The sequence below is a fragment of the Oncorhynchus mykiss genome, chromosome 19 (genome assembly GCF_057628025.1).
Source record: "Oncorhynchus mykiss isolate SJ-2025 chromosome 19, ASM5762802v1, whole genome shotgun sequence".
NCBI lineage: Eukaryota > Metazoa > Chordata > Actinopteri > Salmoniformes > Salmonidae > Oncorhynchus > Oncorhynchus mykiss.
Genome location: NC_143040.1, coordinates 53,293,821 through 53,318,473, shown reverse-complemented (window position 1 = coordinate 53,318,473; position 24,653 = coordinate 53,293,821). Strand labels below are relative to the sequence as shown.

The following is a 24,653-nucleotide window of genomic DNA, read 5'->3' as shown; positions in this document are numbered from 1 at the left end:
ATCCTTGTAAATATCTGTGTATTGTCTGAGCTCCCCAGGTTGGTTTGAATTACAGTATTGTATTAGAGCTTCCGGTGTGTTTCTCGGCAGAATGGAAGGCTTCTCTATCTCTGCAGATATCTTATAGTTCACTGCCTCTCCAGATTGCTCTGACGTCTGAATGTTTTGCTAAATAATTAAAGGCTTGGTCCTGGGGGGGGGGGTACTCTACCAATGTAATGTCTTCTACAGTCACACTGCACTACTCTGACACAAAGCAGCACCGTAGAATGGAGACTGCAGGGAAATACAAAGGAAAGACACAGAGGGAAAAAATAACGCTAGCAAAGGAACCTGTAATACACCTGAAATATGGCGCTAGATTGACCGCTAGGAAGCAACATTTGTCCAGGAGTGGGATATTGGTTTCATCTCTGTGTCGTGTGCTTGTGTAGGAATCCCTATGGAGGAAGAGGAAGATGACCAGGACACGTCTATTAAAGGTCGTCTGCTGGCCCTGGTCTACAAGATCAAAGGTCAACCTCTGAAGACTGAAGAGGAGCCCACAGAGCAGGAACAACAAGCCCCCTGTAAGACTATTACTTCTACAACTATGTCAGAGCCAGCAATAACATGACCTGGTGACTGTGGAATCCACCTCATTCCCGTAGTCCCTGAAGATAATACAGTCTCTCAGTAATACCACACATTTCCTAATATACTCTTTGTTGGAGGTTATCCTATTTTTCTCCTGAACAAGCCACTGTTTACTCTCTCTGGCTAACATAGGTGGATGGGGAAATTGAAAGGAGCCGTGTAGCAGCTGAATAGTGATGCTGGCATACAAGCCCTGTTCCATTTGTCTGGCATGTAGCACAGACACCCAGTTGCAGCCATTTCCATTTCAATGTCTTTTTCAATGTTATTATGGTAATGTGGAGCCGGTAGAGGATTGGCTGCTCTGCCTGGCAGTGAGGGTCATCTTCACTCAGTCCTCCTTCTCTTCTGCAGAGAGAGAAGAGAAAAACACTGCACTGAGATAACTCAGGCTTCTTCATCCTGATCTTACACACATACACGCACACACACAGGCACACACAAATATACACAAATGCAGAGCTCTGTACCAGTATGGAAATTGTCTGACATTCTTCAAGTACAATGCAATATCAGAGGCTACTAATTAATTCACTGATTGCCATTAATCACTTCCCTCCCTTCCTGTCCTGCAGGACAGATCACTGTCACAACACTGTTTCACCATAGCAGAATCCTTCCCTCCCTGTCCTTCAGGACAGACCACTGTCACAACACTGTTTCAACATATCAGAATCCTTCCCTCCCTGTCCTTCAGGACAGACCACTGTCACAACACTGTTTCACCATAGCAGAATCCTTCCCTCCCTGTCCTTCAGGACAGACCACTGTCACAACACTGTTTCACCATAGCAGAATCCTTCCCTCCCTGTCCTTCAGGACAGACCACTGTCACAACACTGTTTCACCATAGCAGAATCCTTCCCTCCCTGTCCTTCAGGACAGACCACTGTCACAACACTGTTTCACCATATCAGAATCCTTCATATTATCGGGACAGTTCTATTGAAACCTTTTATGGCGTTTAATTATCATTTTACTGCCCTGTAAGACAATAAAGCAATCAATAAAATGAAAGCCCTATCTTGAGTTTAGAAGCCTCTCTGTATCCAGCACAGGAGGTTGGTGTCACGTTAATTAGGCAGGATGGGCTCATGGTAATGGCTGGAATGGAATAAGTGGAATGGTATCAAATACATGAAACATGTGGTTGATACAATTCCATTCACTCCGTTCTCCTGTGGTATGTATCCAGGATGGGCTACACTTGTAGTTGAGATCAGTACATTTCATTCGAAGGAAAACATGTTTGCACTTTTCCTGACCACAAACCAATATGGGTACACCTCACTGCCTATAATAATAGTGCTGCTGGCAAGGACAAGTGCCCAATTTGCGGCAGGTACATTTGGTCTGGAATATGCAACAGTGAATGCAGACAGTGAAAGGCAATCTGTCCCCAGACCGTTAGACTGGCCTTGATGTGGACCATATGAGACTCTCCACTATTGATCTCACAAGAGAGAGGACATGAATATAGAGGTTGTGTGTTAAACACACAAGTTAAACACTTGTTTGGATATTTTTTTGCCCGTGTTCTCTGTTTATTTTTCAGACATGATTTATTCTAACTGTGCTGGGTTCAGACTGGGTTTCTACTGGGTTCAGGGTTCCTACTGGGTTCAGACTGGGTTACATAAACATAAAGCTGTGGTGAGAGCTGTGGTGTGAGCTGTGGTGTGAGCTGTGGTGAGAGCTGTGGTGTGAGCTGTAGTGATGATTGACAGCCCAGTGTTGAGAGTTTTACTCTGTGGAGTACAAGCCAAGCCAATCAACCAACCAGCAGAAACAGAGACCTAAAAACACAGCCTCCTGATTGCTCTGCTTTAAAACAACTATTATTGATTGCATGCAAATTGTCCCTTCCCCACTGCTCTGAATTGGTTACTGTTCTCCCTTTGGCGAGGCTACTTAAGCTTGGAAGACACACACACATACACACACATACACACGCACATCACACACCACCGCTACAAACTGCCTTCCACCGCCACAGGCCTATTGATCTGATTTTAATGAAGCCTTAAGGGTTCCCTTCATATGAGCTGTCTAAACAATGACTCAGTTGACCGGGAGAGGCAGCAGGATATGGTACAGTACTATTAATACCTCTTACTCTCCCAGTGAGTCACTTTTTTACATAATAGAGCTTCGATTCCGCTCCGCCGAGAATGTACTATTGCCTTTTCATGAATGAACTAGCAAAAGTGTTTTCTTGACAAATCACGGAAAACAATGACATTAACATTGCTCATATAATTCATTACCTCTTCTTTTGAGAAGAGACTTGTTGCTATGTGTGATACACAGACAGAGTTCTGCTTTCAGCAGACTGGAGCCTTGTGAAGGCAAGAAGAAAGTGAGAGAGACAGCTGCTTCTAATTCCAGGTCTTATCATGTTCTGAATTGAGTCGTTCAATGACTTCCCTTTCATCACTCTTGCATGGTGACAAGTAGGATCAGCTAGTCAAGTCTCTTTAACAGCAGTGATGGGGCTTTGTGACCAGGGCTGCTACTGAAGGGTCTGAAGAACCCTGCTCTGTCTCTCACTCACTTTTCAAAGACGTCTAGAGAGGGTCATTCTCTGTTCTGTTCTGTGTACATAATGACACCCAGGCACTTTGCCATCAATATGTATACCTACAAGCAATGTTCCCTAAAAATTAATTCAGCACTGAGGAAATTTCAGATCTTCTGTGCAACTTCCAGCGCACGTTTACTGTGAACTCTGAGGCTGTACCCACTTTAAGTTACAGTTTTAACAGTGACCTTGTAGGCTAATACATTATCAACGCATATTGGCTTTGCTTGAATTGCCATGCCAATGCATTGTTGTTTGGGCCATTTTTTTAATATTATATTTCAAAGTTTGAGGTAGGCTATATGATCACGCCGGTAATAGATCCATTGTTGTATTACTTGTGAAGCACAGCTGAGTGAGCATACATTTAAATCATTTGCTTTTTATTTGTATTTTTCTGGGTTGATGGAGCCTGTATCTGATGTGTCTGTCTCAGCGGAGGGAGAGAGCAGCAGACTGATGGTCCGCCTCTCAACATCCCTACGCTCTCCGTTTCCTCCACTGACACTGACCAAGAAGGGACACCGTCTTTCAGATGAGGGCAAAACTCAAGTCGCACCGCATTATTTCTGCCTCATGCACAAATTCATGTTGTTACTCCTACGAACAGAGAAAGTGAAATGTTCCTCGATTAAAAAAAAAGACCCAAGCCGCTAGAAATAACAACAACACAAGCCTATAGATACACTTTCCTACTCATTTATTACTACTGCAGTGCTTGTTGTAGTACTGAGTAGAAATAGGAAGAAGGCACATTTTATGGCTTATAAAAGTGTTGAGTAAAAAGTGTTGGTAGTGCTGAGCGAGAACTTAAACATGAACTCACTCATATAAACAGCAGCTCTTTAATGTGTTCGTTGACGGTCTCTCTCTAGTCATGGTTTTAAAAGTTTTGAAATCTCACAGTATCAACTTTGCTGTACTGAACTTTTGTACCTGCTACGTTACTGCAGACACGGCCATCTGAGCCATCCGATTGGCCAGCGGTTGGCCTCTAGTGCACTTCATTTGCTCTCTGGAATGTCTTCAGTGTATCTTCATGAAATGGTTGACAATGGCAACAGTTGGCCTACCCGGCACACAGGGCAGCTGCATCAGGTGCACCTACAGCTTGAGACAAATAAAAAGAATAGGAACACAAGGCTTTATCATTGGGTTTTAACAGAAATGTTTGGCGATCGACTAGGAATGCATTGGAGATCAACCAGGCGATCGCGATGGACATCTTGGTGACCACTGTTCTAGAAAGTTGTGTGAAGTTCAATCTCGTGCTCTGTGGGATGATATTTCTGCGCGGCAGTCCCGGGGAGGAGGTCCCGGGGAGGCAGTCTCGGGGAGGCAGTCTCGGGGAGGCAGTCTCGGGGAGGCAGTTTCGGGGAGGCAGTCTCGGGGCTACTGCACTTAGAGGAAGCATTGACTACAAACCTCTTTGAAAAGGCTCACTTCCCACACACTAGTTCCATCTACAGTACTTCCGTAAACTGCTCTTGTTTTTACCACTATAATGTTAGGACTTCTTACTATACCACTATATGACAAAGGTTACAAAAAATGTGGCGGTGCAGTACATATCCTAAACATGTAAAGGAGATAACAAGGTTCTGCTGTCTGTTCTCTAGCCAACCTGAAGGAGTTGATCTCCCAGACCATGGTGAGCTGGGCTCAGGAGTGCCACGTCCAGGACCCCGAGCTGGTCAGAGTGATGTTCAGCCTGCTGAGGAGACAGTACGACAGCATTGGAGAGCTGCTCCGGGCCATGAGGAAGAGCTACACTATCAGTGCTGCCTCTATACAGGACACCATCAACCTGCTGGCCTCTCTGGGTCAGATCAGATCACTGCTATCCGTACGCATGGGCAAGGAGGAGGAGAAACTCATGATCGACGGTCTGGGGTAGGTTACATGTCAGTGACACAGTCTACTGCACGAACATATATAGTCTGATAACCAGGGAGCTTTAAAGTACCAATGCTTAATTTAAGATACAATAATGATCTCAATCACTGTTCCAAGTATTATTTTACCTGTTCTGAGTATTCTGTGTTTTGTATTTCCATCCAGTGACATCATGAACAACAAGATATTCTACCAGCACCCCAACCTGATGCGTGTTCTAGGCATGCATGAGACGGTGATGGAGGTGATGGTCAACGTGCTGGGAGGAGGCAAGTCCCAGGTACAGTTCAGTACTGCTACGGATGATACAGGAGACTATGATGTATCACAGCATCCATGACAGTTGTTGATGAGAGATTCAACTAGCACTGTGTGGCTACTGGGTAGGCGTCAGATGCAGCAAAACACAACACAATGGCCAATTACGAGGAATGACTTTAACAAACACACTTGAGAATAAATATTGGTTGTATCCAGTATTTGAAAAACAGGTTTTCCAGAGCTCCAATGTGTACAGTGGGGCAAAAAAGTATTTAGTCAGCCACCAATTGTGCAAGTTCTCCCACTTAAAAAGATGAGAAAGGCCTGTAATTTTCATCATAGGTACACTTCAACTATGACAGACAAAATGAGGGGGAAAAAATCCAGAAAATCACATTGTAGGATGTTTAATTAATTTATTTGCAAATTATGGTGGAAAATAAGTATTTGGTCAATAACAAAAGTTTATCTCAATACTTTGTTATATACCCTTTGTTGGCAATGACAGAGGTCAAACGTTTTCTGTAAGTCTTCACAAGGTTTTCACACACTGTTGCTGGTATTTTGGCCCATTCCTCCATGTAGATATCCTCTAGAGCAGTGATGTTTTGGGGCTGTTGCTGGGCAACACGGACTTTCAACTCCCTCCAAAGATTTTCTATGGGGTTAAGATCTGGAGACTGGCGAGGCCACTCCAGGACCTTGGAATGCTTGTTACGAAGCCACTCCTTCGTTGCCTGGGCGTTGTGTTTGGGATCATTGTCATGCTGAAAGACCCAGCCACGTTTCATCTTCAATGCCCTTGCTGATGGAAGGAGGTTTTCACTCAAAATCTCACGATACATGACCCCATTCATTCTTTCCTTTACAACGATCAGTTGTCCTGGTCCCTTTGCAGAAAAACAGCCGCAAGCATGATGTTTCCACCCCCATGCTTCACAGTAGGTATGGTGTTCTTTGGATGCAACTCAGCATTCTATGTCCTCCAAACACGACGAGTTAAGTTTTTACCAAAAAGTTATATTTTGGTTTCATCTGACCATATGACATTCTCCCAATCTTCTTCTGGATCATCCAAATGCTCTCTAGCAAACTTCAGACGGACCTGGACATGTGCTGGCTTAAGCAGGGGGACACGTCTGGCACTACAGGATTTGAGTCCCTGGCGGCGTAGTGTGTTACTGATGGTAGGCTTTGTTACTTTGATCCCAGCTCTCTGCAGGTCATTCACTGTTTGAGGTTGTGGACAGGTGTCTTTTATACTGATAACAAGTTCAAACAGGTTCCATTAATACAGGTAACGAGTGGAGGACAGAGGAGCCTCTTAAAGAAGTTGTTACAGGTCTGTGAGAGCCAGAAATCTTGCTTGTTTGTAGGTGACCAAATACTTATTTTCCACCATAATGTGCAAATAAATTCATTAAAAATCCTACAATGTGATTTTCTGGATTTTTTTCTTCTCATTTTGTCTGTCATAGTTAAAGTGTACCTATGATGAAAAGTACAGGCCATTCTCATCTTTTTAAGTGGGAGAACTTGCACAATTGGTGGCTGACTAAATACTTTTTTGCCCCACTGTATGTGCTACAAACCAAGGCAAGGGAGGCTGTACTGCATGTAGAAGGGAGGCTGAGTGTGTGTTTGGGAAAGGAGGGGAGGGCAGTAATAAATGCACCACAGCAGGTGGTTATTCTCCCAGGCTGACGGCTCTCTACCACGACCCTGGAGTATAGAGCCCGTCCTGGAGATGGAGGAAGGACAGAGGGGGGTCGGCATGGAATGGCATGGCAGGCCTTTTTAGACATTCGTTAGTGAAGGGGATGTATAGCAACACGCCTTGAGGAAGCCAAATTGTCAGTAGACCCAACACAAGCCCAGAATAGTGATACTGTGATACTGTAACTGTACCCTCTCGTCTGTCTGCCTGCCTGTTTGTCTCTTTTTGATGATCACATGAGTTAAGCTTGTATTTATCTTTTAGGTCTTCTAGTTTCAACAGTTTAACTACTAGTAGTTTCAAGTTTTATCTACTAAAAATATGCATAGCTGTCAGAATTTCAGCTGAGTCTCAGTTTTATAGTGAGAATTGGACAGGTTGTGCCTCATCAACCCTAGTCTCTGTGTTTTCCTCTCAGGAGATAGCGTTCCCCAAGATGGTGGCCAGCTGCTGTCGCTTCCTGTGTTACTTCTGCAGGATCAGTCGTCAGAACCAAAAGGCCATGTTTGATCACCTCAGCTACCTTCTGGAGAACAGCAGCGTAGGCCTTGGTAAGTACACTGCTCCTGGTAGAGCTGGGCCTGGGGGTACACTGCTCCTGGTAGAACTAGGCCTGGGGGTACACTCCTCCTGGTAGAGCTGGGGCTGGGGTACACTGCTCCTGGTAGAACTGGGCCTGGGGGTACACTGCTCCTGGTAGAGCTGGGCCTGGGGGTACACTGCTCCTGGTAGAACTGGGCCTGGGGATACACTGCTCCTGGTAGAACTGGGCATGGGGGTACACTGCTCCTGGTAGAACTGGGGCTGGGGTACACTGCTCCTGGTAGAACTGGGGCTGGGGTACACTGCTCCTGGTAGAACTGGGCCTAGGGTCTAGGGTACACTGCTCCTGGTAGAGCTGGGCCTGGGGGTACACTGCTCCTGGTAGAGCTGGGCCTGAGGGTACACTGCTCCTGGTAGAGCTGGGCGGGGCGGTACACTGCTCCTGGTAGAGCTGGGCCGGGCGGTACACTGCTCCTGGTAGAGCTGGGCCGGGCGGTACACTGCTCCTGGTAGAACTGGGCCTGGGGGTACACTGCTCCTGGTAGAGCTGGGGCTGGGGTACACTGCTCCTGGTAGAGCTGGGTCAGGCGGTACACTGCTCCTGGTAGAGCTGGGCCGGGCGGTACACTGCTACTGGTAGAGCTGGGCCTGGGGTCTGGGGTACACTGCTCCTGGTAGGGCTGGGGTACACTGCTCCTGGTAGCGCTGGGGTACACTGCTCCTGGTAGAGCTGGGGCTGGGGTACACTGCTCCTGGTAGGGCTGGGGTACACTGCTCCTGGTAGAACTGGGGCTGGGGTACACTGCTCCTGGTAGAGCTGGGGCTGGGGTACACTGCTCCTGGTAGGGCTGGGGTACACTGCTCCTGGTAGAATTGGGGCTGGGTTACACTGCTCCTGGTAGAACTGGGGCTGGGGTACACTGCTCCTGGTAGAACTGGGGCTGGGGTACACTACTCCTAGTAGAACTGGGGCTGGGGTACACTGATCCTAGTAGAACTGGGGCTGGGGTACACTGCTCCTGGTAGAGCTGGGGCTGGGGTACACTGCTCCTGGTAGAGCTGGGGCTGGGGTACACTGCTCCTGGTAGAGCTGGGGCTGGGTTACACTGCTCCTGGTAGAGCTGGGGCTGGGGTACACTGCTCCTTGTAGAGCTGGGGCTGGGGTACACTGCTCCTGGTAGAGCTGGCGCTGGGATACACTGCTCCTAGTAGAGGCTGGGGTACACTGCTCCTGGTAGAGCTGGCGCTGGGGTACACTGCTCCTAGTAGAGCTGGGGCTGGGGTACACTGCTCCTGGTAGAGCTGGGGTACACTGCTCCTGGTAGAGCTGGGGCTGGGGTACACTGCTCCTGGTAGAGCTGGGGTACACTGCTCCTGGTAGAGCTGGGCCGGGCAGTACACTGCTCCTGGCGGTACACTGCTCCTGGTAGAGCTGGGCCTGGGGTCTGGGGTACACTGCTCCTGGTAGGGCTGGGGTACACTGCTCCTGGTAGCACTGGGGTACACTGCTCCTGGTAGAGCTGGGGCTGGGGTACACTGCTCCTGGTAGGGCTGGGGTACACTGCTCCTGGTAGAACTGGGGCTGGGGTACACTGCTCCTGGTAGAGCTGGGGCTGGGGTACACTGCTCCTGGTAGAATTGGGGCTGGGGTACACTGCTCCTGGTAGAACTGGGGCTGGGGTACACTGCTCCTGGTAGAACTGGGGCTGGGGTACACTACTCCTGGTAGAACTGGGGCTGGGGTACACTGATCCTAGTAGAACTGGGGCTGGGGTACACTGCTCCTGGTAGAGCTGGCGCTGGGGTACACTGCTCCTAGTAGAGCTGGCGCTGGGGTACACTGCTCCTGGTAGAGCTGGCGCTGGGGTACACTGCTCCTAGTAGAGCTGGGGCTGGGGTACACTGCTCCTGGTAGAGCTGGGGTACACTGCTCCTGGTAGAGCTGGGGCTGGGGTACACTGCTCCTGGTAGAGCTGGGGTACACTGCTCCTGGTAGAGCTGGCGCTGGGGTACACTGCTCCTAGTAGAGCTGGGGCTGGGGTACACTGCTCCTGGTAGAGCTGGGGTACACTGCTCCTGGTAGAGCTGGCGCTGGGGTACACTGCTCCTAGTAGAGCTGGGGCTGGGGTACACTGCTCCTGGTAGAGCTGGGGTACACTGCTCCTGGTAGAGCTGGCGCTGGGGTACACTGCTCCTAGTAGAGCTGGGGCTGGGGTACACTGCTCCTAGTAGAGCTGGGGCTGGGGTACACTGCTCCTGGTAGAGCTGGGGCTGGGGGATACACTTGCTGGGGGTTGATGGAATTCACATTCTCAGTACCCTACACCCATGAGTTGATGGAGAGTCTCTGACATAGGAAAATCACATGCTATATCCAGCATCTCTTACTTCCTATTGGAACAACAGGCTTATACTGTAGTTACACTGGGTGTGGCGGCATCTCTGACGATGTTCTCATTGTTATGGACAATAATCTCATTGGGGCCTCACGTTAGGTCCTTGAGCTGTGAGTCTGCATACATTAGACACACACCTGAGATTAGGTGTGTTTGTGTGTGTGTGTGTGTGTGTGTGTGTGTGTGTGTGTGTGTGTGTGTGTGTGTGTGTGTGTGTGTGTGTGTGTGTGTGTGTGTGTGTGGTTAGCTGGTCAATTGGTCGTGAATTCATCAGGGGAGAGGGTGAGTCATCATACATTCTGTCAGGAGAGGTTGTGCCACAGTCACTCTTTGAACACCGTGCTGTGGCAGGGAGAAAGAGAGAGCGGTTCTCTCCTGGGCTAACTCTCTCTCTCTCTCTCTCTCACACACACACACACACACGAACGCACGCACACACACACACACACACAGAATTGTCCAAAGGCGAGGGACAACGTAGTTACTTACAGTAGTCTTCTCGACCCATGTACATTTTACAGTCTTGCACCTACAGTATATTGGACAAAGTCTTTGAGTGTGATTTTAGCCTGAACCAATAATTTGCACATCTTTGAATGTTTCTGTTTATGAAAACAAAAGATAGTGAAATATACTGCTGCTTTAATGAGCTTAAATGAACTCAGTGAAACAATAGAAGGTATGAGTCATTACTGCCAATATGAGCTGGAAATTTTGGTTTAGCTCAGTATCACTCAGCTGTTGACAGATGAACTGTCTGACAGTCCAACCAGAGTCTGGTCCTGGTTCATCATGAGAGTGTAATGCTGCCACCTGCTGTTGGCTTTAGGTTACTCCCACAACTTCCCATCTCAATGAGAAGAACCTCTGACTTAGTGGAATGGAGAATCATTCTCTGAACACCAGAATTGTTGTAAATACCTGTATGTTTTCTCCCCGTAGCATCCCCAGCCATGAGAGGCTCCACTCCTCTAGACGTGGCTGCCTCCTCTGTGATGGACAACAACGGCCTGGCCTTGGCCCTGGAAGAGCCCGACCTGGACAAGGTAGGATATACTGTCTCTATTGGATGTGTGTGTGTGTTGGTGTGTGTGCATTAGAATTGGGGTTTTGTGTCTATATGTTTCAGAGTATCCTCAGTCCATGTGGCTGTTGCTAAGCTTGTCTTTGTTTTGTCATGGTTGTGTCCTGGTTGTGTGTCGCAGGTGGTGACGTACCTAGCAGGCTGTGGGCTCCAGAGCTGTCCCATGCTGCTGGACAAAGGTTACCCTGACATCGGCTGGAACCCCATTGAGGGTGAACGCTACCTCTCCTTCCTGCGCTTCGCTGTATTTGTCAATGGTAGGTGGGGCAATGTACTGTAATGACTGTCAGCAGCTCCTGTACTGAACCTTGGTGTGTTTTTCCACTGCCAATACATTTTATGTGCGTCTTGTGTCGATATCTGTGTTGATGTCAATGTGCTAATGCAGTGTATTACTGAAATATATGTTTTGTTAACCTGGTGTGTGTGTGTGTGTGTGTGTGTGTGTGTGTGTGTGTGTGTGTAACAAATGCATGTGTGTGTTCCAGGTGAGAGTGTGGAGGAGAACTCCAGTGTGGTGGTGAAGCTACTGATCAGGCGTCCAGAGTGTTTTGGCCCGGCTCTGAGAGGAGAGGGGGGTAACGGGCTGCTGGCAGCCATGAAGGAGGCCATCAAAATCTCAGATAACCCTGCTGTGGACTTGCCCTCCTCCGCCCAGGGGGTCAGCTCTGACGCGTAAGCTACATACTGTACCTGCCATAGCTATAAAGCAAGAGCTAACGGCATAGTACATCGCAAAGTAAATGCTGTAAGATCATCATGAGTTAGTTAAGATGGCAAGGTAAGGCCCAGAATATCTTCTCATTGGTTTTGTTATGGGCAGGTCTGCTGAGGACGATGAGGAGGAAGAGGTGGTGCATATGGGCAATGCCATCATGTCCTTCTACTCTGCCCTCATCGACCTACTGGGACGCTGTGCCCCAGAGATGCACGTGAGTTTAGCTGATGGTCCCACTCCTATCACAGATCACATGTACTCTAACCTACTCTGAGAGGTTAATTTGCATACGAGACATCTCAGCATCTATTCTCTCTGACTCATCTGGATAAGTAAAGATTGAATGAATGTCAGTTTTCCACCAGTGAGATTTCAATAGGACTAATGACCTTCTCTCCTTCCTCCTCCTCCTTCAGTTGATCAACAAGGGTAAAGGGGAAGCCCTGCGAATCCGTGCCATCCTGCGCTCCCTTGTGCCCACTGAAGACCTGGTGGGCATCATCAGCATACCCCTAAAAATGCCTGTCGTCCACAAAGGTAGAGGACTGCCCAGTTCCCACTTCAGCTCTTATAACGCACAACAGCACACACAACAGCACACAATAGCAACACACAACACACAATAAAATCCCAAATCACTCAGCCGTCGTGGTGATCTAATGGCATGCACACTTTACTCTCTGAAGTCTAGAAACAACAAAAAGTGATCTAAATAATGAATTGGTTGAGGTACAAATGATGAAGTATGAAACGCAATCGTTTAAATGGTGGTGCCGTGCTTTTGATCCCAGCTCACAATTCATGTGTTTTTAATCAACCAAGGCTTTCTACCTCCCACGGCTCTCCTCGTCTCCCTCTCATTTTTGTTGCCGGGTGTTTTTCTCTATTGATTGCTCTGCACAAGCTTGGCATTACTCGGATCTTAAAACGCTGCTAGCTAGTGCTGCCACACAACGAGCACTGTCGGCAGGCCAACAACTGAATAACTCAGCCATGCCTCGCTCCCCAGAAACCCTCTCACAAGCTGCACTGCTGCTAATGAATACACATTAGTTATCTGGACTCGCATGCCTTTCAGATGAGGCTTGCTATAATGTATGGGCAGGTCTCCCTGTTTGAATACTGCAAGAAAAACATATTTACACAAGTCCTATTTATACAGAGACCCACCTTCTCTTCTTATTTTGTTTTCCCCTGTGTATCTCATTATTTTTTATATCCTCTTTCTTTGTCTATCTTTCCCTTTTATGTTATTTTCTCTCTCTCTTTCTTTCTCTCTCTTTCTTTCTCTCTCTTTCTTTCTTTCTTTCTCTCTCTCTCTCTCTCTCTCTCTCTCTCTCTCTCTCTTTCTCTCTCTCTTTCTTTCTTTCTCTCTCTCTCTCTTTCTCTCTCTCTCTCTTTCTCTCTCTCTCTCTCTCTGTCTCTCTCTCTCTTCCTCTTCCTCTTAGACGGCACTGTGACAGAGCCTGATATGGCAGCCAGTTTCTGCCCGGACCACAAGGCCCCCATGGTGCTGTTCCTGGACCGGGTCTATGGTATTGAGGACCAAAGCTTCCTACTTCAGCTGCTGGACGTGGGCTTCCTGCCCGACCTGCAAGCCTCTGCTTCTCTGGACACGGTGAGTGGTGAGCTCACCCTCAGCTGAGAAGTGGGAGATGTGGAAGACCACAAATTAGACTAAGGCATCAAGTTGTTTGTTTTGCCATCTAGTTCATTGTTTACCAGACAAGTGGGTTGAGGTATTCAAGGATGTGGGAGATGAGTGGAGTGGAGGTTGTGTATTGAAGGCTTGTGTGTGTGAGAGGGAGTTTAAAACGTGTATTTAAAGCTGAGTGTCTAAGTGGAGTCGGCTAAGAATATCTCAAAAATCAAATCAAATATATTTGTCACATACACATGGTTAGCAGATGTTAATGCGAGTGTAGCGAAATGCTTGTGCTTCTAGTTCCGACAATGCAGTAATAACCAACGAGTAATCTAACCTAACAATTCCAAAACTACTACCTTATACACACAAGTGTAAAGGGATAAAGAATATGTACATAAAGATATATGAATGAGTGATGGTACAGAACGGCATAGGCAAGATGCAGTAGATGGTATCGAGTACAGTATATACATATGAGATGAGTAATGTAGGGTATGTAAACAAAGTGGCATAGTTTAAAGTGGCTAGTGATACTTGGATTACATAAAGATGCAGTAGATGATAGAGTACAGTATATACATATACATATGAGATTAATCATGTAGGGTATGTAAACATTATATTAAGTAGCATTGTTGAAAGTGGCTAGTGATATATTTTACATCAATTTCCATCAATTCCCATTATTAAAGTGGCTGGAGTTGAGTCAGTGTGTTGGCAGCAGCCACTAGTTAGTGATGGCTGTTTAACAGTCTGATGGCCTTGAGATAGAAGCTGTTTTTCAGTCTCTCGGTCCCAGCTTTGATGCACCTGTACTGACCTCGCCTTCTGGATGATAGCGGGGTGAACAGGCAGTGGCTCGGGTGGTTGTTGTCCTTGATGATCTTTATGGCCTTCCTGTGACATCGGGTGGTGTAGGTGTCCTGGAGGGCAGGTAGTTTGCCCCTGGTGATGCGTTGTGCAGACCTCACTACCCTCTGGAGAGCCTTACGGTTGTGGGCGGAGCAGTTGCAGTACCAGGCGGTGATACAGCCCGACAGGATGCTCTCGATTGTGCATCTGTAGAAGTTTGTGAGTGTTTTTGGTGACAAGCCAAATTTCTTCAGCCTCCTGAGGTTGAAGAGGCGCTGCTGCGCCTTCTTCACGATGCTGTCTGTGTGGGTGGACCATTTCAGTTTGTCCGTGATGTGTACGCTGAGGAACTTTAAAACTTTCCACCTTCTCCACTACTGTCCCGTTGATGTGGATAGGGGGGTGCTCCCTCTGCTGTTTCCTGAAGTCCACAATCATCTCCTTAGTTTTGTTGACGTTGAGTGTGAGGTTATTTTCCTGACACCACACTCCGAGGGCCCTCACCTCCTCCCTGTAGGTCATCTCGTCGTTGATTGTAATCAAGCCTACCACTGTAGTGTCGTCCGCAAACTTGATGATTGAGTTGGAGGCGTGCGTGGCCACGCAGTCGTGGGTGAACAGGGAGTACAGGAGAGGGCTCAGAACGCACCCTTGTGGGGACCCAGTGTTGAGGATCAGCGGGGTGGAGATGTTGTTACCTACCCTCACCACCTGGGGGCGGCCCGTCAGGAAGTCCAGTACCCAGTTGCACAGGGTGGGGTCGAGACCCAGGGTCTCGAGCTTGATGACGAGTTTGGAGGGTACTATGGTGTTAAATGCTGAGCTGTAGTCGATGAACAGCATTCTCACATAGGTATTCCTCTTGTCCAGATGGGTTAGGGCAGTGTGCAGTGTGGTTGAGATTGCATTGTCTGTGGACCTATTTGGGCAGTAAAGCAAATTGGAGTGGGTCTAGGGTGTCAGGTAGGGTGGAGGTGATATGGTCCTTGACTAGTCTCTCAAAGCACTTCATGATGACGGAAGTGAGTGCTACGGGGTGGTAGTCGTCTAGCCTCTGGGCCACCAGTTGCCCTGCTCCTGTACAGACACACAGATCTTTAATCCACACTGGAAAGCGATAAGGATCACGCGCCCACGTAATCCAGCAGCTATTAAATTAAAGTCTGGTTGATTCCGATGTAACACGATGCTAGGCTCACTGTTCCAGGCCTTTCATTAGAGAGTATTACTCTGTAGATACGATTAGCCCTGGCCTGGGATGACCTAGTGCGTTGTCTCCCTGTTTTAGTTCTTCATCAGCTATTTCCTAAGGATAAATGTGCAGATTCAGCTCCTCACTAGGATTCTATTTAGAGTAGTTGAAAGTCTATCTTTGACACACCTATTGATAGTGATTGTGGAACAGTTGAAGTTGTGCCTGGGTTGTGAGAACTGCTGTGTGACACTGTGTTGACCTCTCCCCTTTGACCCCTCCCCTATAGGAGGTACTCAGCACCACAGAGACAGCTCTGGCCATGAACAGGTACATCGGCTCTGCCATGCTGCCCCTGCTCACCCGCTGTGCCCCCCACTTCGCTGGCACAGAGCACTATGCCGTGCTCATCGACTCCACGCTGCACACCATCTACAGGCTGTCCAAGGGCCGCTCGCTCACCAAGGCCCAGAGAGACGCTATCGAGGAGTGTCTGCTGGCCGTCTGCAAGTAAGGAGTTCCACTATGTACATTAGCACCCCTTAAGGAAGCGATAAGCTCACTGTGTGGCCATTGAAACACTTAAGCCAAACAGATACAGTATTATCCTGGGTCATGATGTAGTCTCTCTCTGATTTCCTGTTCCCTCCCTGGTCTGGTCCTCTGTCTGCAGGTACCTCCGTCCCTCTATGCTGCAGCATCTCCTGCGACGCCTCGTCTTTGACGTGCCCTTGCTGACGGAGTACTGCAAGATGCCTCTCAGGGTATGTTCTCGTTCTCTCTCTCTCTCTCTCTCTCTCTCTGCCCTTCTGCTGCCCTCTCACAGCATGTCGTGGTTTCAGGGGTGTGCTCTGCAGCCTGCTTGAAGATATTAGCTCTCTATCCTGTTGGGTGTTAAACACACTGTTTATCAAACATACCGCCTCTGTCTCTTTCTCTGCCTCTCTCTGACTCTCACTGCTATTAATGATGACGTTCTCAGCATTAAGCAGATGTTGGAAGTTGTTTTGTTTTTATAACACCCGAGCACCAGGGAGCAGAGAGCAGCCTGGAAGAATGTGATTGCCTGTGGAAGACGGAACACAGTTGATTCTGCCTCCACTTAAACTGAGATAGGTCATGGGATATTCATTCTCACATTCTCATCATCAGCTGTAGATCCTATTGGAGATATTTGGTGCCAGTGTGTTGTTGTCTTTCAGTACACCAGTAAAGTGGTTACCTACGTGTCTGTTTTCTATTCCTACAGTGTAGCCCACAGCAGACTGTACATACATCCTCTCTCTCAGTCTGATGGACTGTCCTTTGACCCTTTGTGCCCTCCACAGCTCCTGACCAACCACTACGAGCAGAGCTGGAAGTACTACTGTCTGCCATCAGGCTGGGGCAGCTACGGCATGGCCTCAGACGAGGAGCTGCTCCTCACAAAGAAGATCTTCTGGGGCGTCTTGGATTCGCTCTCACAGAGGGTACGATGAGGTCTCCTTTAACACAGCACTTAGACCCAGGAGAATGGCAGGGCTCCAACAGGATCCTAGTTGAGGCTATAAAAAAAGGCTGATAATGAGCCAATAAAACCAAAGCTGCACTGAGCTTTGATCAGGAAGTGCTGACCATGTGGATACATGTTCAGGCCAAAAGGTCATAACCTTTAGTAATCTGGTACTAGACACTCCTCTTTAAGTGTCCTATTGAATTATCTCTCTACAAATGCCTCGTTGCCTTTCTGTGCTGTTGAATATGGCCATTGATTTTATGGTTCATCTTGTATGCTCTTTTTGAAGTATGGTAAATGTTTGGACCCAGCACATGAAAGTGAAGATGGTGACAGAAAGACCAGGCTGAGAACATCAATATTTGAACAGTCATCATCGATCTCAGCCTCTGCTCTCTGTAACTGGGACGACTCTGCATTAAGCATGTCTCTTAACCTCTCGCCATTCCTGCAGTCTCTAGTCGATAGTTTAGCCTTACTCAGACCTCAGTGGGGGTACCTCTGATAGTCCACCAATCAGAGTGTGTTTCACATTGCAGAAGTACGATGCAGATCTCTTTAAGATGGCCATGCCCTGTCTGAGTGCCATATCTGGGGCCTTACCACCTGACTACATAGACGCCACCATCAGCACCACCCTGGAGAAGCCTGTGTCTGTGGACGCTCAGGGCAACTTCGACCCCAAACCCATAAGCACAGCCAAGTGAGTGGCCATCGGAGATTATGGCATATAAGGCGTGACTGTCTGCTCAAATTAAAGGCATTTTAAATGAAGTGATCCCACTCTGACATTATATATAACAACTTGTTATAGGTGCCATGTAGAAGTTATCCACATAATTGATTTGATGTAATGTGCAGTGCTTTTATATACTTTATGACTGCGTTTACATATGCTTTATCCCAGCATGCATCATACCTGCAGTGAGTAATGGTTACTCTCTCTTGACAGCATATCTCTTCCAGAGAAACTGGAACACGTTGCCAACAAATATGCTGAGCATTCCCATGACAAATGGTCAGCAGAGAAGGTAGGCCAACGATGAGCTCCTCTGCCAAGGAAATGTGTATTAGATGCTGCAAAATTACACCTGGAACCAATTCATTATAACAGGCCATAAAGATTCAGAATCTACTGCTTTTGTACTGTATTTTATAAAGCCTGGTTTCAGGGTTGCTCTCTCTATCCTGTTTGTTTTTATTTGGGTTGAAAAACTAGCTGGTAATGTATCAGGTCTGTAGTAGGGTCATACTTGTCTGTTCTCTCCAGGTGATGTTGGGATGGAGGTATGGGGACTGTATAGATGAGAAGGCCAAGACTCACCCTCTACTCAGGACCTACAAAGGTCTGACAGAGAAGGTACAGTGTAGTACAACATTACACAATATGGAATTGGTACACTAAAGTATGAGCTCAATAGGTAGACCTCATTATGTGATGATTAGTTTTGAACTGATTGTATATCTTGCTAACTCTTGGTGTGTATCTGTGTCTGTGTGGTCCTCAGGAGAAGGATATCTACAGGTGGCCTGTGAGGGAGACTCTGAAAAGCATGCTGGCTATGGGCTGGAACATCGACAGGACCAAGGATGGAGAGACCATGTCCCTACGGGAGAGTGAGAAGATGCGCAAGATCTCCCAGTCCTCCTCTCATGTACTCAGTTTAATAACGTCCTCCTCCTCCTAGTACTTTACACTCTAAGAAAAAAGGTGTTATCTAGAACCTAAAAGGGTTCTTCGGAGGTCCCCATAGGAGATGCCTTTGAAGAACCCTTTTGGGTTCCTTTCCACAGATGGTTCTACATGGAAACCAAAAGGGTTTTACCAGGCTCAAAAAACAGTTCTACCAGGAACTAAAAATAGTTATCCTATGGGGTACATCCAAAGAACTCTTTTGGAACCCTTTTTTTCTGAGAGTTTATACCAGGACTGCTGAGTCATCTGTTCAGTGTTTGTTTTTATTACTGAATGTTTTCTTGTTGGCATTTGGCAGGCTAACGGTTTCAACCCGACCCCAATAGACACCATCAATGTGGTTCTGTCTAGAGAGTTACAGGTGAGTGAACCACACAGCTGTTATTTTGTAACTGTTAATAACTGGTTTGTTTATGACTAGGCTGTTAATGTTATTTAATTAACAGAGGTTATCTTTGCTCTTTGGATCAAGGGCATGGTGGAGGTTGTGGCTGAGAATTATCACAACATCTGGGCTAAGAAGAAAAAGAATGACCTTGGAATTAGAGGTGATTCTATAATTATCTACCCTCCCTGTGAAATGGAGGAGCCAGATTAATGTAGTCAGAGTAAATGTGAGATTTATTGGTTCTGATTGTTACAGTGTTGTTGTTTGTGGTTCCAGGTGGGGCAACTCACCCTCTGCTGGTGCCCTATGACACCCTGACCGCCAAAGAGAAGGCCCGGGACAAAGAGAAGACCCAGGACCTGTTCCGCTTCCTGCAGATCAACGGCTACGCCATCACCAGGTCAGTGTGTGAACTTCAGTCTTTGTAAAAACATTGATTTGTATTGTTGTGACAGAATGACAATTCATCTGTCCCTTCTCCCTGTGTTGTAGAGGTCTGAAGGACATGGAGCAGGACTCTTCCTCCATGGAGAAGAGGTTTGCCTACAAGTTCCTCAAGAAGCTTCTGAAGTATGTGAACTCAGCCCAGGAGTTCATTGAACACCTTGGTAAGAGCCTGGTGACATTCATATCGTTGATCTTTGAATGCTCCTCTACCTTTTCTCTGTTATGGACAATGCTGCCTTATTGTCCTGCTCTTTATTGAACTTTGACCTTGTCGTTTCAGAGGCCATGGCTACCAGTGGGAAGACCGACAAGTCGCCTCATGAGCAAGAAATCAAGTTTTTTGCCAAAGTGAGAATATTGTAAATCTGTGTGAAACAAATGAACATTTTAAGTACAGTACATGAGATTACACAAAGATTGTCACACATCTCCTAAATGGTATTTATTCTTTAGGTCCTCCTCCCTCTGATAGACCAGTACTTCAAGAACCACTGTCTCTACTTCCTGTCTTCTCCCAGTAAGAACCTGAGCAGCAGCGGCTACGCCTCTAATAAGGAGAAGGAGATGGTCACCAGGTCGGTACAATAACATCTCACGACTCTGCAGTTCCACTTTCTCACTCTCTGTGAATGCTACTTACTTACTCTTCTCCGTAAACTCCTTTCATCTTTTCCTACTCTTAGCCTTTGACCTCCCTGATTTCGTTCTTTCTTTCCTTCTTTATCTCTCCTTCACTTTTCCAGCCTGTTCTGTAAACTGGCAGCTCTTGTCAGACACAGGATTTCCCTATTTGGTAAGAAGCTGATTCTCATCGCTCTTTGTTGCTGTGAATATTAGGATGACGATTAGTGTGTGATATGCTAATGACTGTACTGTGTTCTCTTGTAGGGAGTGACTCCACCACCATGGTGAGCGTTCTCCACATCCTGGCCCACACACTGGACACCAGGTGGGTAGAACTCAGTCCTGCAGTCCTATGCCACAATATACCCCTAGAGTTTGAAATTAAATCAAAGGTTTGAAAGAGGTCCGTCACATAGCAATTTTACAGTACATGTCATTGGAAAAGAGGGCTAACCTAATGTCTAGCCTATATAACGTTGCATTACTTAGGCCCACACATATGTTGTTCTCCACCATGTTCATAATCACCAGTTGTTGTTATTCGTGTCATTTTGGAATAATTTACATTAAGAGAAACGACTCCCGCTGGTATTTAGATAAGTACACTCATCATGCATACACAGCAGGTACTGTAGCTAGCTCCGGGCTCCTAGTGTTCTTTAGAAACGATGTGTTCTTTGAGGCAGCAGTTCTCACAAATGAGGTTAAAATAGCAATGCATTAAACATGATGTTTATGCTGAGGATGTAGCCACTGTACTGTACTGTACTTGCCCATAGGCCTTGTCTTTCAACTCCCTCCCTTTGGGAGATTCATCACGGCTTCAAAAAGCTTTAAGAGTCACAAAATGCATTACTAAAAATGGACTAATCTAATCTGCTTAAAGTATCAAATCGTTTTTGGGGTGTAATATTTCTGCACATCCTTACACTGACAGTCTCACCTTGAATCTAAATATTGACATAATTTACTGCATAAATCATACACTGTAAATATTCAAGGTCAGATAGAAGTTTATATCTCAGTCACATGACATGACTAGAGTCCCTTGGGAGCTCTCTGTAGTATAGCTGGCTCTCCTCTATGGAATTGATGCTGTCCTTTGGGAACTCTTCTATCATATGGCAATTATTATTCTAATCAAATACGATCATTTTATTATCCCACATGGGGACATTGTTTGGTTATTGTGTGCACAAACGGCAGCAATGCCAGACTACATACTCCACCATTTAACCCCTTCCTCCCCCTCCTCCGACAGGACGGTGATGAAGTCTGGCTCAGAGCTGGTGAAGGCGGGGTTAAGGACGTTCTTCGAGAACGCAGCGGAGGACTTGGAGAAGACACTTGAGAACCTGAAGTTGGGGAAGTTCACCCACTCCCGCTCACAGATGAAGGGCGTGTCCCAGAACATCAACTACACCACGGTGGCACTACTGCCCATCCTCACTGCCCTGTTTGAACACATCACCCAGCACCACTTTGGAGTGGACCTGCTCTGTGAGTGACCACAGCAAGACCTACACATCCAGGAGATATGATGAGTGGCGAGAGTATGCTTTATATTCATGTCAAATCACTGATGCTGTGCATATGAATGTAACCAACATACCTTTTCTGCTGTTTTTCAGTGGATGATGTCCAAGTGTCCTGCTATCGTATCCTGACCAGCCTCTATGCGCTCGGGACTGGGAAAAACATCTATGTGGAAAGGTAGTATTATTTACATCTTGCTAGGAGACTGATATCACAGATACTATATGTCTGAGATCTGTGTGTCTGTCTCTCCCCTCTCCCTGTCCCCTCCAGGCAGCTGCCGGCCCTGGGGGAGTGCCTGGCCACCCTGGCAGGGGCCATGCCTGTGGCCTTCCTGGAGCCCCTGCTCAACAAACACAACCCCTGCTCTGTGTTCAACACCAAGACCGCCAGAGAACGCGCCAGTGAGTTACACACACTTATACGTGATAGTGTTGTACATGTTACACCATGATACACTATTTAATGGTTCTTTACCTGTGCATGTAAAATAGTACTCATCTTATTCTGTGTAGTCCTGGGCATGCCAGACGCGGTGGAGGAGATGTGTCCGGAGATGCCTCGTCTAGACGTCCTGATGAAGGACATCAACGACATGTCTGAGTCTGGGGCGCGCTACACAGAGATGCCCCACGTCATCGAGGTGGTGCTACCCATGCTGTGTAACTACCTGTCCTACTGGTGGGAGAAGGGCCCAGAGAGCCTGGCGTCTCCGCACAGCGGGGGAAGTGTTGGGGGCAGTATCTTCTCCACCACCGTCACCTCAGAACACCTCAGCCTCATCCTGGGAAACATCCTGAAGATCCTCAACAGCAACCTGGGCATCGACGAAGCCTCCTGGATGAAGAGGATCGCAGGTTAGCTGGGTTGCAATACTGTGTGGGAGTGTACAGCAGTCTGTCACAGTGGATGGGAGCTTTAGGAAACAAACTGGTTTTGAGGGCAAAACTGTCTTCGAATTTGTATACAGTGCTGATCAGATGAACCAGACTGAAAAGGGATTGTCTTTTGCATTCCTAGCAAGACAGCTTCTGTATTGTTTTGTTTTTCATTTAGAATTAAACAACTAACTATGTGTCTGTCACTATGACTGCTGTGCAGTGTACGCCCAGCCCATCATCACTAAGGCCAGGGCTGTTCTGTTGAAGAGTCACTTCCTGCCTACACTGGAGAAGCTGAAGAAGAAGACAGTGAAGGTGGTGACGGAGGAGGAGCTACTGAAGGCTGACAGTAAGGGAGATACCCAGGAGGCTGAGCTGCTCATCCTGGATGAGTTTGCTGTGCTCTGCAGAGACCTCTACGCCTTCTACCCAATGCTCATCCGCTATGTAGACAACAACAGGTGAGCCCGCTGAACCCTGGGTAATGGAGTAGTTTACAGTGGCATGATGTGGGTGTGTTTTACTTTTACCATAGGACCTATTGTAATGAAGGAATGTACTAGTTTGGTAGCAAGGCTTTGGAGCAGAGGATATTATATTGATATAGTCTTTGGGTTCATCTCCTCTACTCTTTGTCCTGCAGGTCGAGGTGGCTGAAAGAGCCAGACGCTGACTCCAATGAACTCTTCAGAATGGTGGCTGAGATCTTCATCCTCTGGTGCAAATCACATGTACGATTTCTCCTTGAAAACAATGGACAAACTAACAGTTACAATGGAGGGGACGCTCAGAATGAGAAGTAAACAAAGCAGAAATGTCTTCTTCATACATTGTTATTACTCTTTCCTCAGAACTTCAAAAGGGAAGAGCAGAACTTTGTGGTTCAGAATGAAATCAACAACCTGTCATTCCTGACTGGTGATAGCAAGATCAAGATGTCAAAGGTAGCATTTATTATTATGTGCCTGCTTACTGAGAGGGTCAAAACAGTTCTGCATCTTCCCCTTATTTTCAGTGGTGGAGAGCTCTACTCTACACTCTCGAAGCAGTCTGCAGCCCGTGTGGTCATGTATGTTCACATCCTAACCCTGCTAACCTCAGTTCAACCTCCCACTACTCTCTGTCAGCACGCTCTCCAGCTGAGCCTTGTTACTGGGCTTCATTCTGCAGAGGCAGCCCTTTCTCTCTCACTGCTCCAGTACTGCAGCAACCCTAACACTCATATCCCCCGTGGCCAACCAGCGGCCATGTCACCACCTCAGGGACAGGGAATAGATTTGTTGATTGTTTATTTTTTATTTATTTTTATCCTGTCTGCATTTACACTCAATTCACTGGCATAGGCAGCAGCCATTGGCGTGCCCAGCCTCGCTGTAAACACATTACATCAGCCAATCATTAACACCTATCGGCCCTCCATCATCAGACCCGCCTAACATCATAACTAGTGTTTCTCATTCCCTTATGGGCCGACCACGTCCCATCTCTGTTATTGAAAGTCAACATGCCCATGACAAATAACATGATCACATGTTAATGGTTTTTCTGGGTTATGGATACCCTGGTGTGTGTGGCTCCTGCCTTCTGCTGGCTGTCTCTATTAGTCACTCAGCTCCTGCACTGGTGTGTGTGTGTGTGTGTGTGTGTGTGTGTGTGTGTGTGTGTGTGTGTGTGTGTGTGTGTGTGTGTGTGTGTGTGTGTGTGCGCGCGCCCATACATACAGTTAATTGTGTTTCTGTCTCTCTTGCTCAGTGGAATATGAGTGTCTCCTTTGTGCCAGCTTCTTCCATTAGCCTTTTTCAGTGCAATCGTTCTTGAATAATACCTCACTGTATGGGTAGAGGCAAACTGTGGGCTAATGCTGCTTTCAGGCTATAGCTCAATTTGAAATGCTTCATTGGCACAGCCTCTGCAGATTTAGCTGGTGATGAAAAAATGCATTGGTTCTCTCTGCTACCCACAGGCTTAATTCAGCGTGTGGTGTGCTGTGTGCTCTCCCACTGTTAAATAAGCTCTAGTGAAATACAGCACAGTCAGGTCAAGGTAACAATTTGAAAATAAA

The 24,653-nt window shown here is 47.1% G+C and overlaps 1 protein-coding gene across 2 annotated transcripts in view; it reads left to right on the top strand.

Annotated features, from left to right (window-relative positions):
* Window positions 1–24,653, top strand: part of LOC110498363 (ryanodine receptor 3) — a 96,978-nt gene that overhangs the window by 44,426 nt on the left and 27,899 nt on the right. The window contains exons 30-61 of one of the 2 annotated variants that reach the window (XM_036954899.2): window positions 435–569; window positions 4,837–5,110; window positions 5,279–5,393; window positions 7,510–7,642; window positions 10,973–11,076; window positions 11,236–11,371; window positions 11,603–11,789; window positions 11,938–12,046; window positions 12,249–12,369; window positions 13,281–13,450; window positions 15,814–16,034; window positions 16,198–16,288; window positions 16,853–16,993; window positions 17,559–17,722; window positions 17,972–18,050; window positions 18,290–18,379; window positions 18,528–18,674; window positions 19,014–19,076; window positions 19,188–19,263; window positions 19,380–19,503; window positions 19,596–19,711; window positions 19,831–19,898; window positions 20,004–20,125; window positions 20,294–20,343; window positions 20,439–20,499; window positions 21,436–21,674; window positions 21,806–21,887; window positions 21,984–22,114; window positions 22,226–22,567; window positions 22,812–23,052; window positions 23,235–23,322; window positions 23,443–23,535. In XM_036954899.2, the coding sequence (XP_036810794.2) occupies window positions 435–569; window positions 4,837–5,110; window positions 5,279–5,393; window positions 7,510–7,642; window positions 10,973–11,076; window positions 11,236–11,371; window positions 11,603–11,789; window positions 11,938–12,046; window positions 12,249–12,369; window positions 13,281–13,450; window positions 15,814–16,034; window positions 16,198–16,288; window positions 16,853–16,993; window positions 17,559–17,722; window positions 17,972–18,050; window positions 18,290–18,379; window positions 18,528–18,674; window positions 19,014–19,076; window positions 19,188–19,263; window positions 19,380–19,503; window positions 19,596–19,711; window positions 19,831–19,898; window positions 20,004–20,125; window positions 20,294–20,343; window positions 20,439–20,499; window positions 21,436–21,674; window positions 21,806–21,887; window positions 21,984–22,114; window positions 22,226–22,567; window positions 22,812–23,052; window positions 23,235–23,322; window positions 23,443–23,535 (4,313 nt within the window). The remainder of the gene's footprint in view (window positions 1–434; window positions 570–4,836; window positions 5,111–5,278; window positions 5,394–7,509; window positions 7,643–10,972; window positions 11,077–11,235; window positions 11,372–11,602; window positions 11,790–11,937; window positions 12,047–12,248; window positions 12,370–13,280; window positions 13,451–15,813; window positions 16,035–16,197; window positions 16,289–16,852; window positions 16,994–17,558; window positions 17,723–17,971; window positions 18,051–18,289; window positions 18,380–18,527; window positions 18,675–19,013; window positions 19,077–19,187; window positions 19,264–19,379; window positions 19,504–19,595; window positions 19,712–19,830; window positions 19,899–20,003; window positions 20,126–20,293; window positions 20,344–20,438; window positions 20,500–21,435; window positions 21,675–21,805; window positions 21,888–21,983; window positions 22,115–22,225; window positions 22,568–22,811; window positions 23,053–23,234; window positions 23,323–23,442; window positions 23,536–24,653) is intronic. The other variant, XR_016488994.1, reaches the window with a different exon arrangement.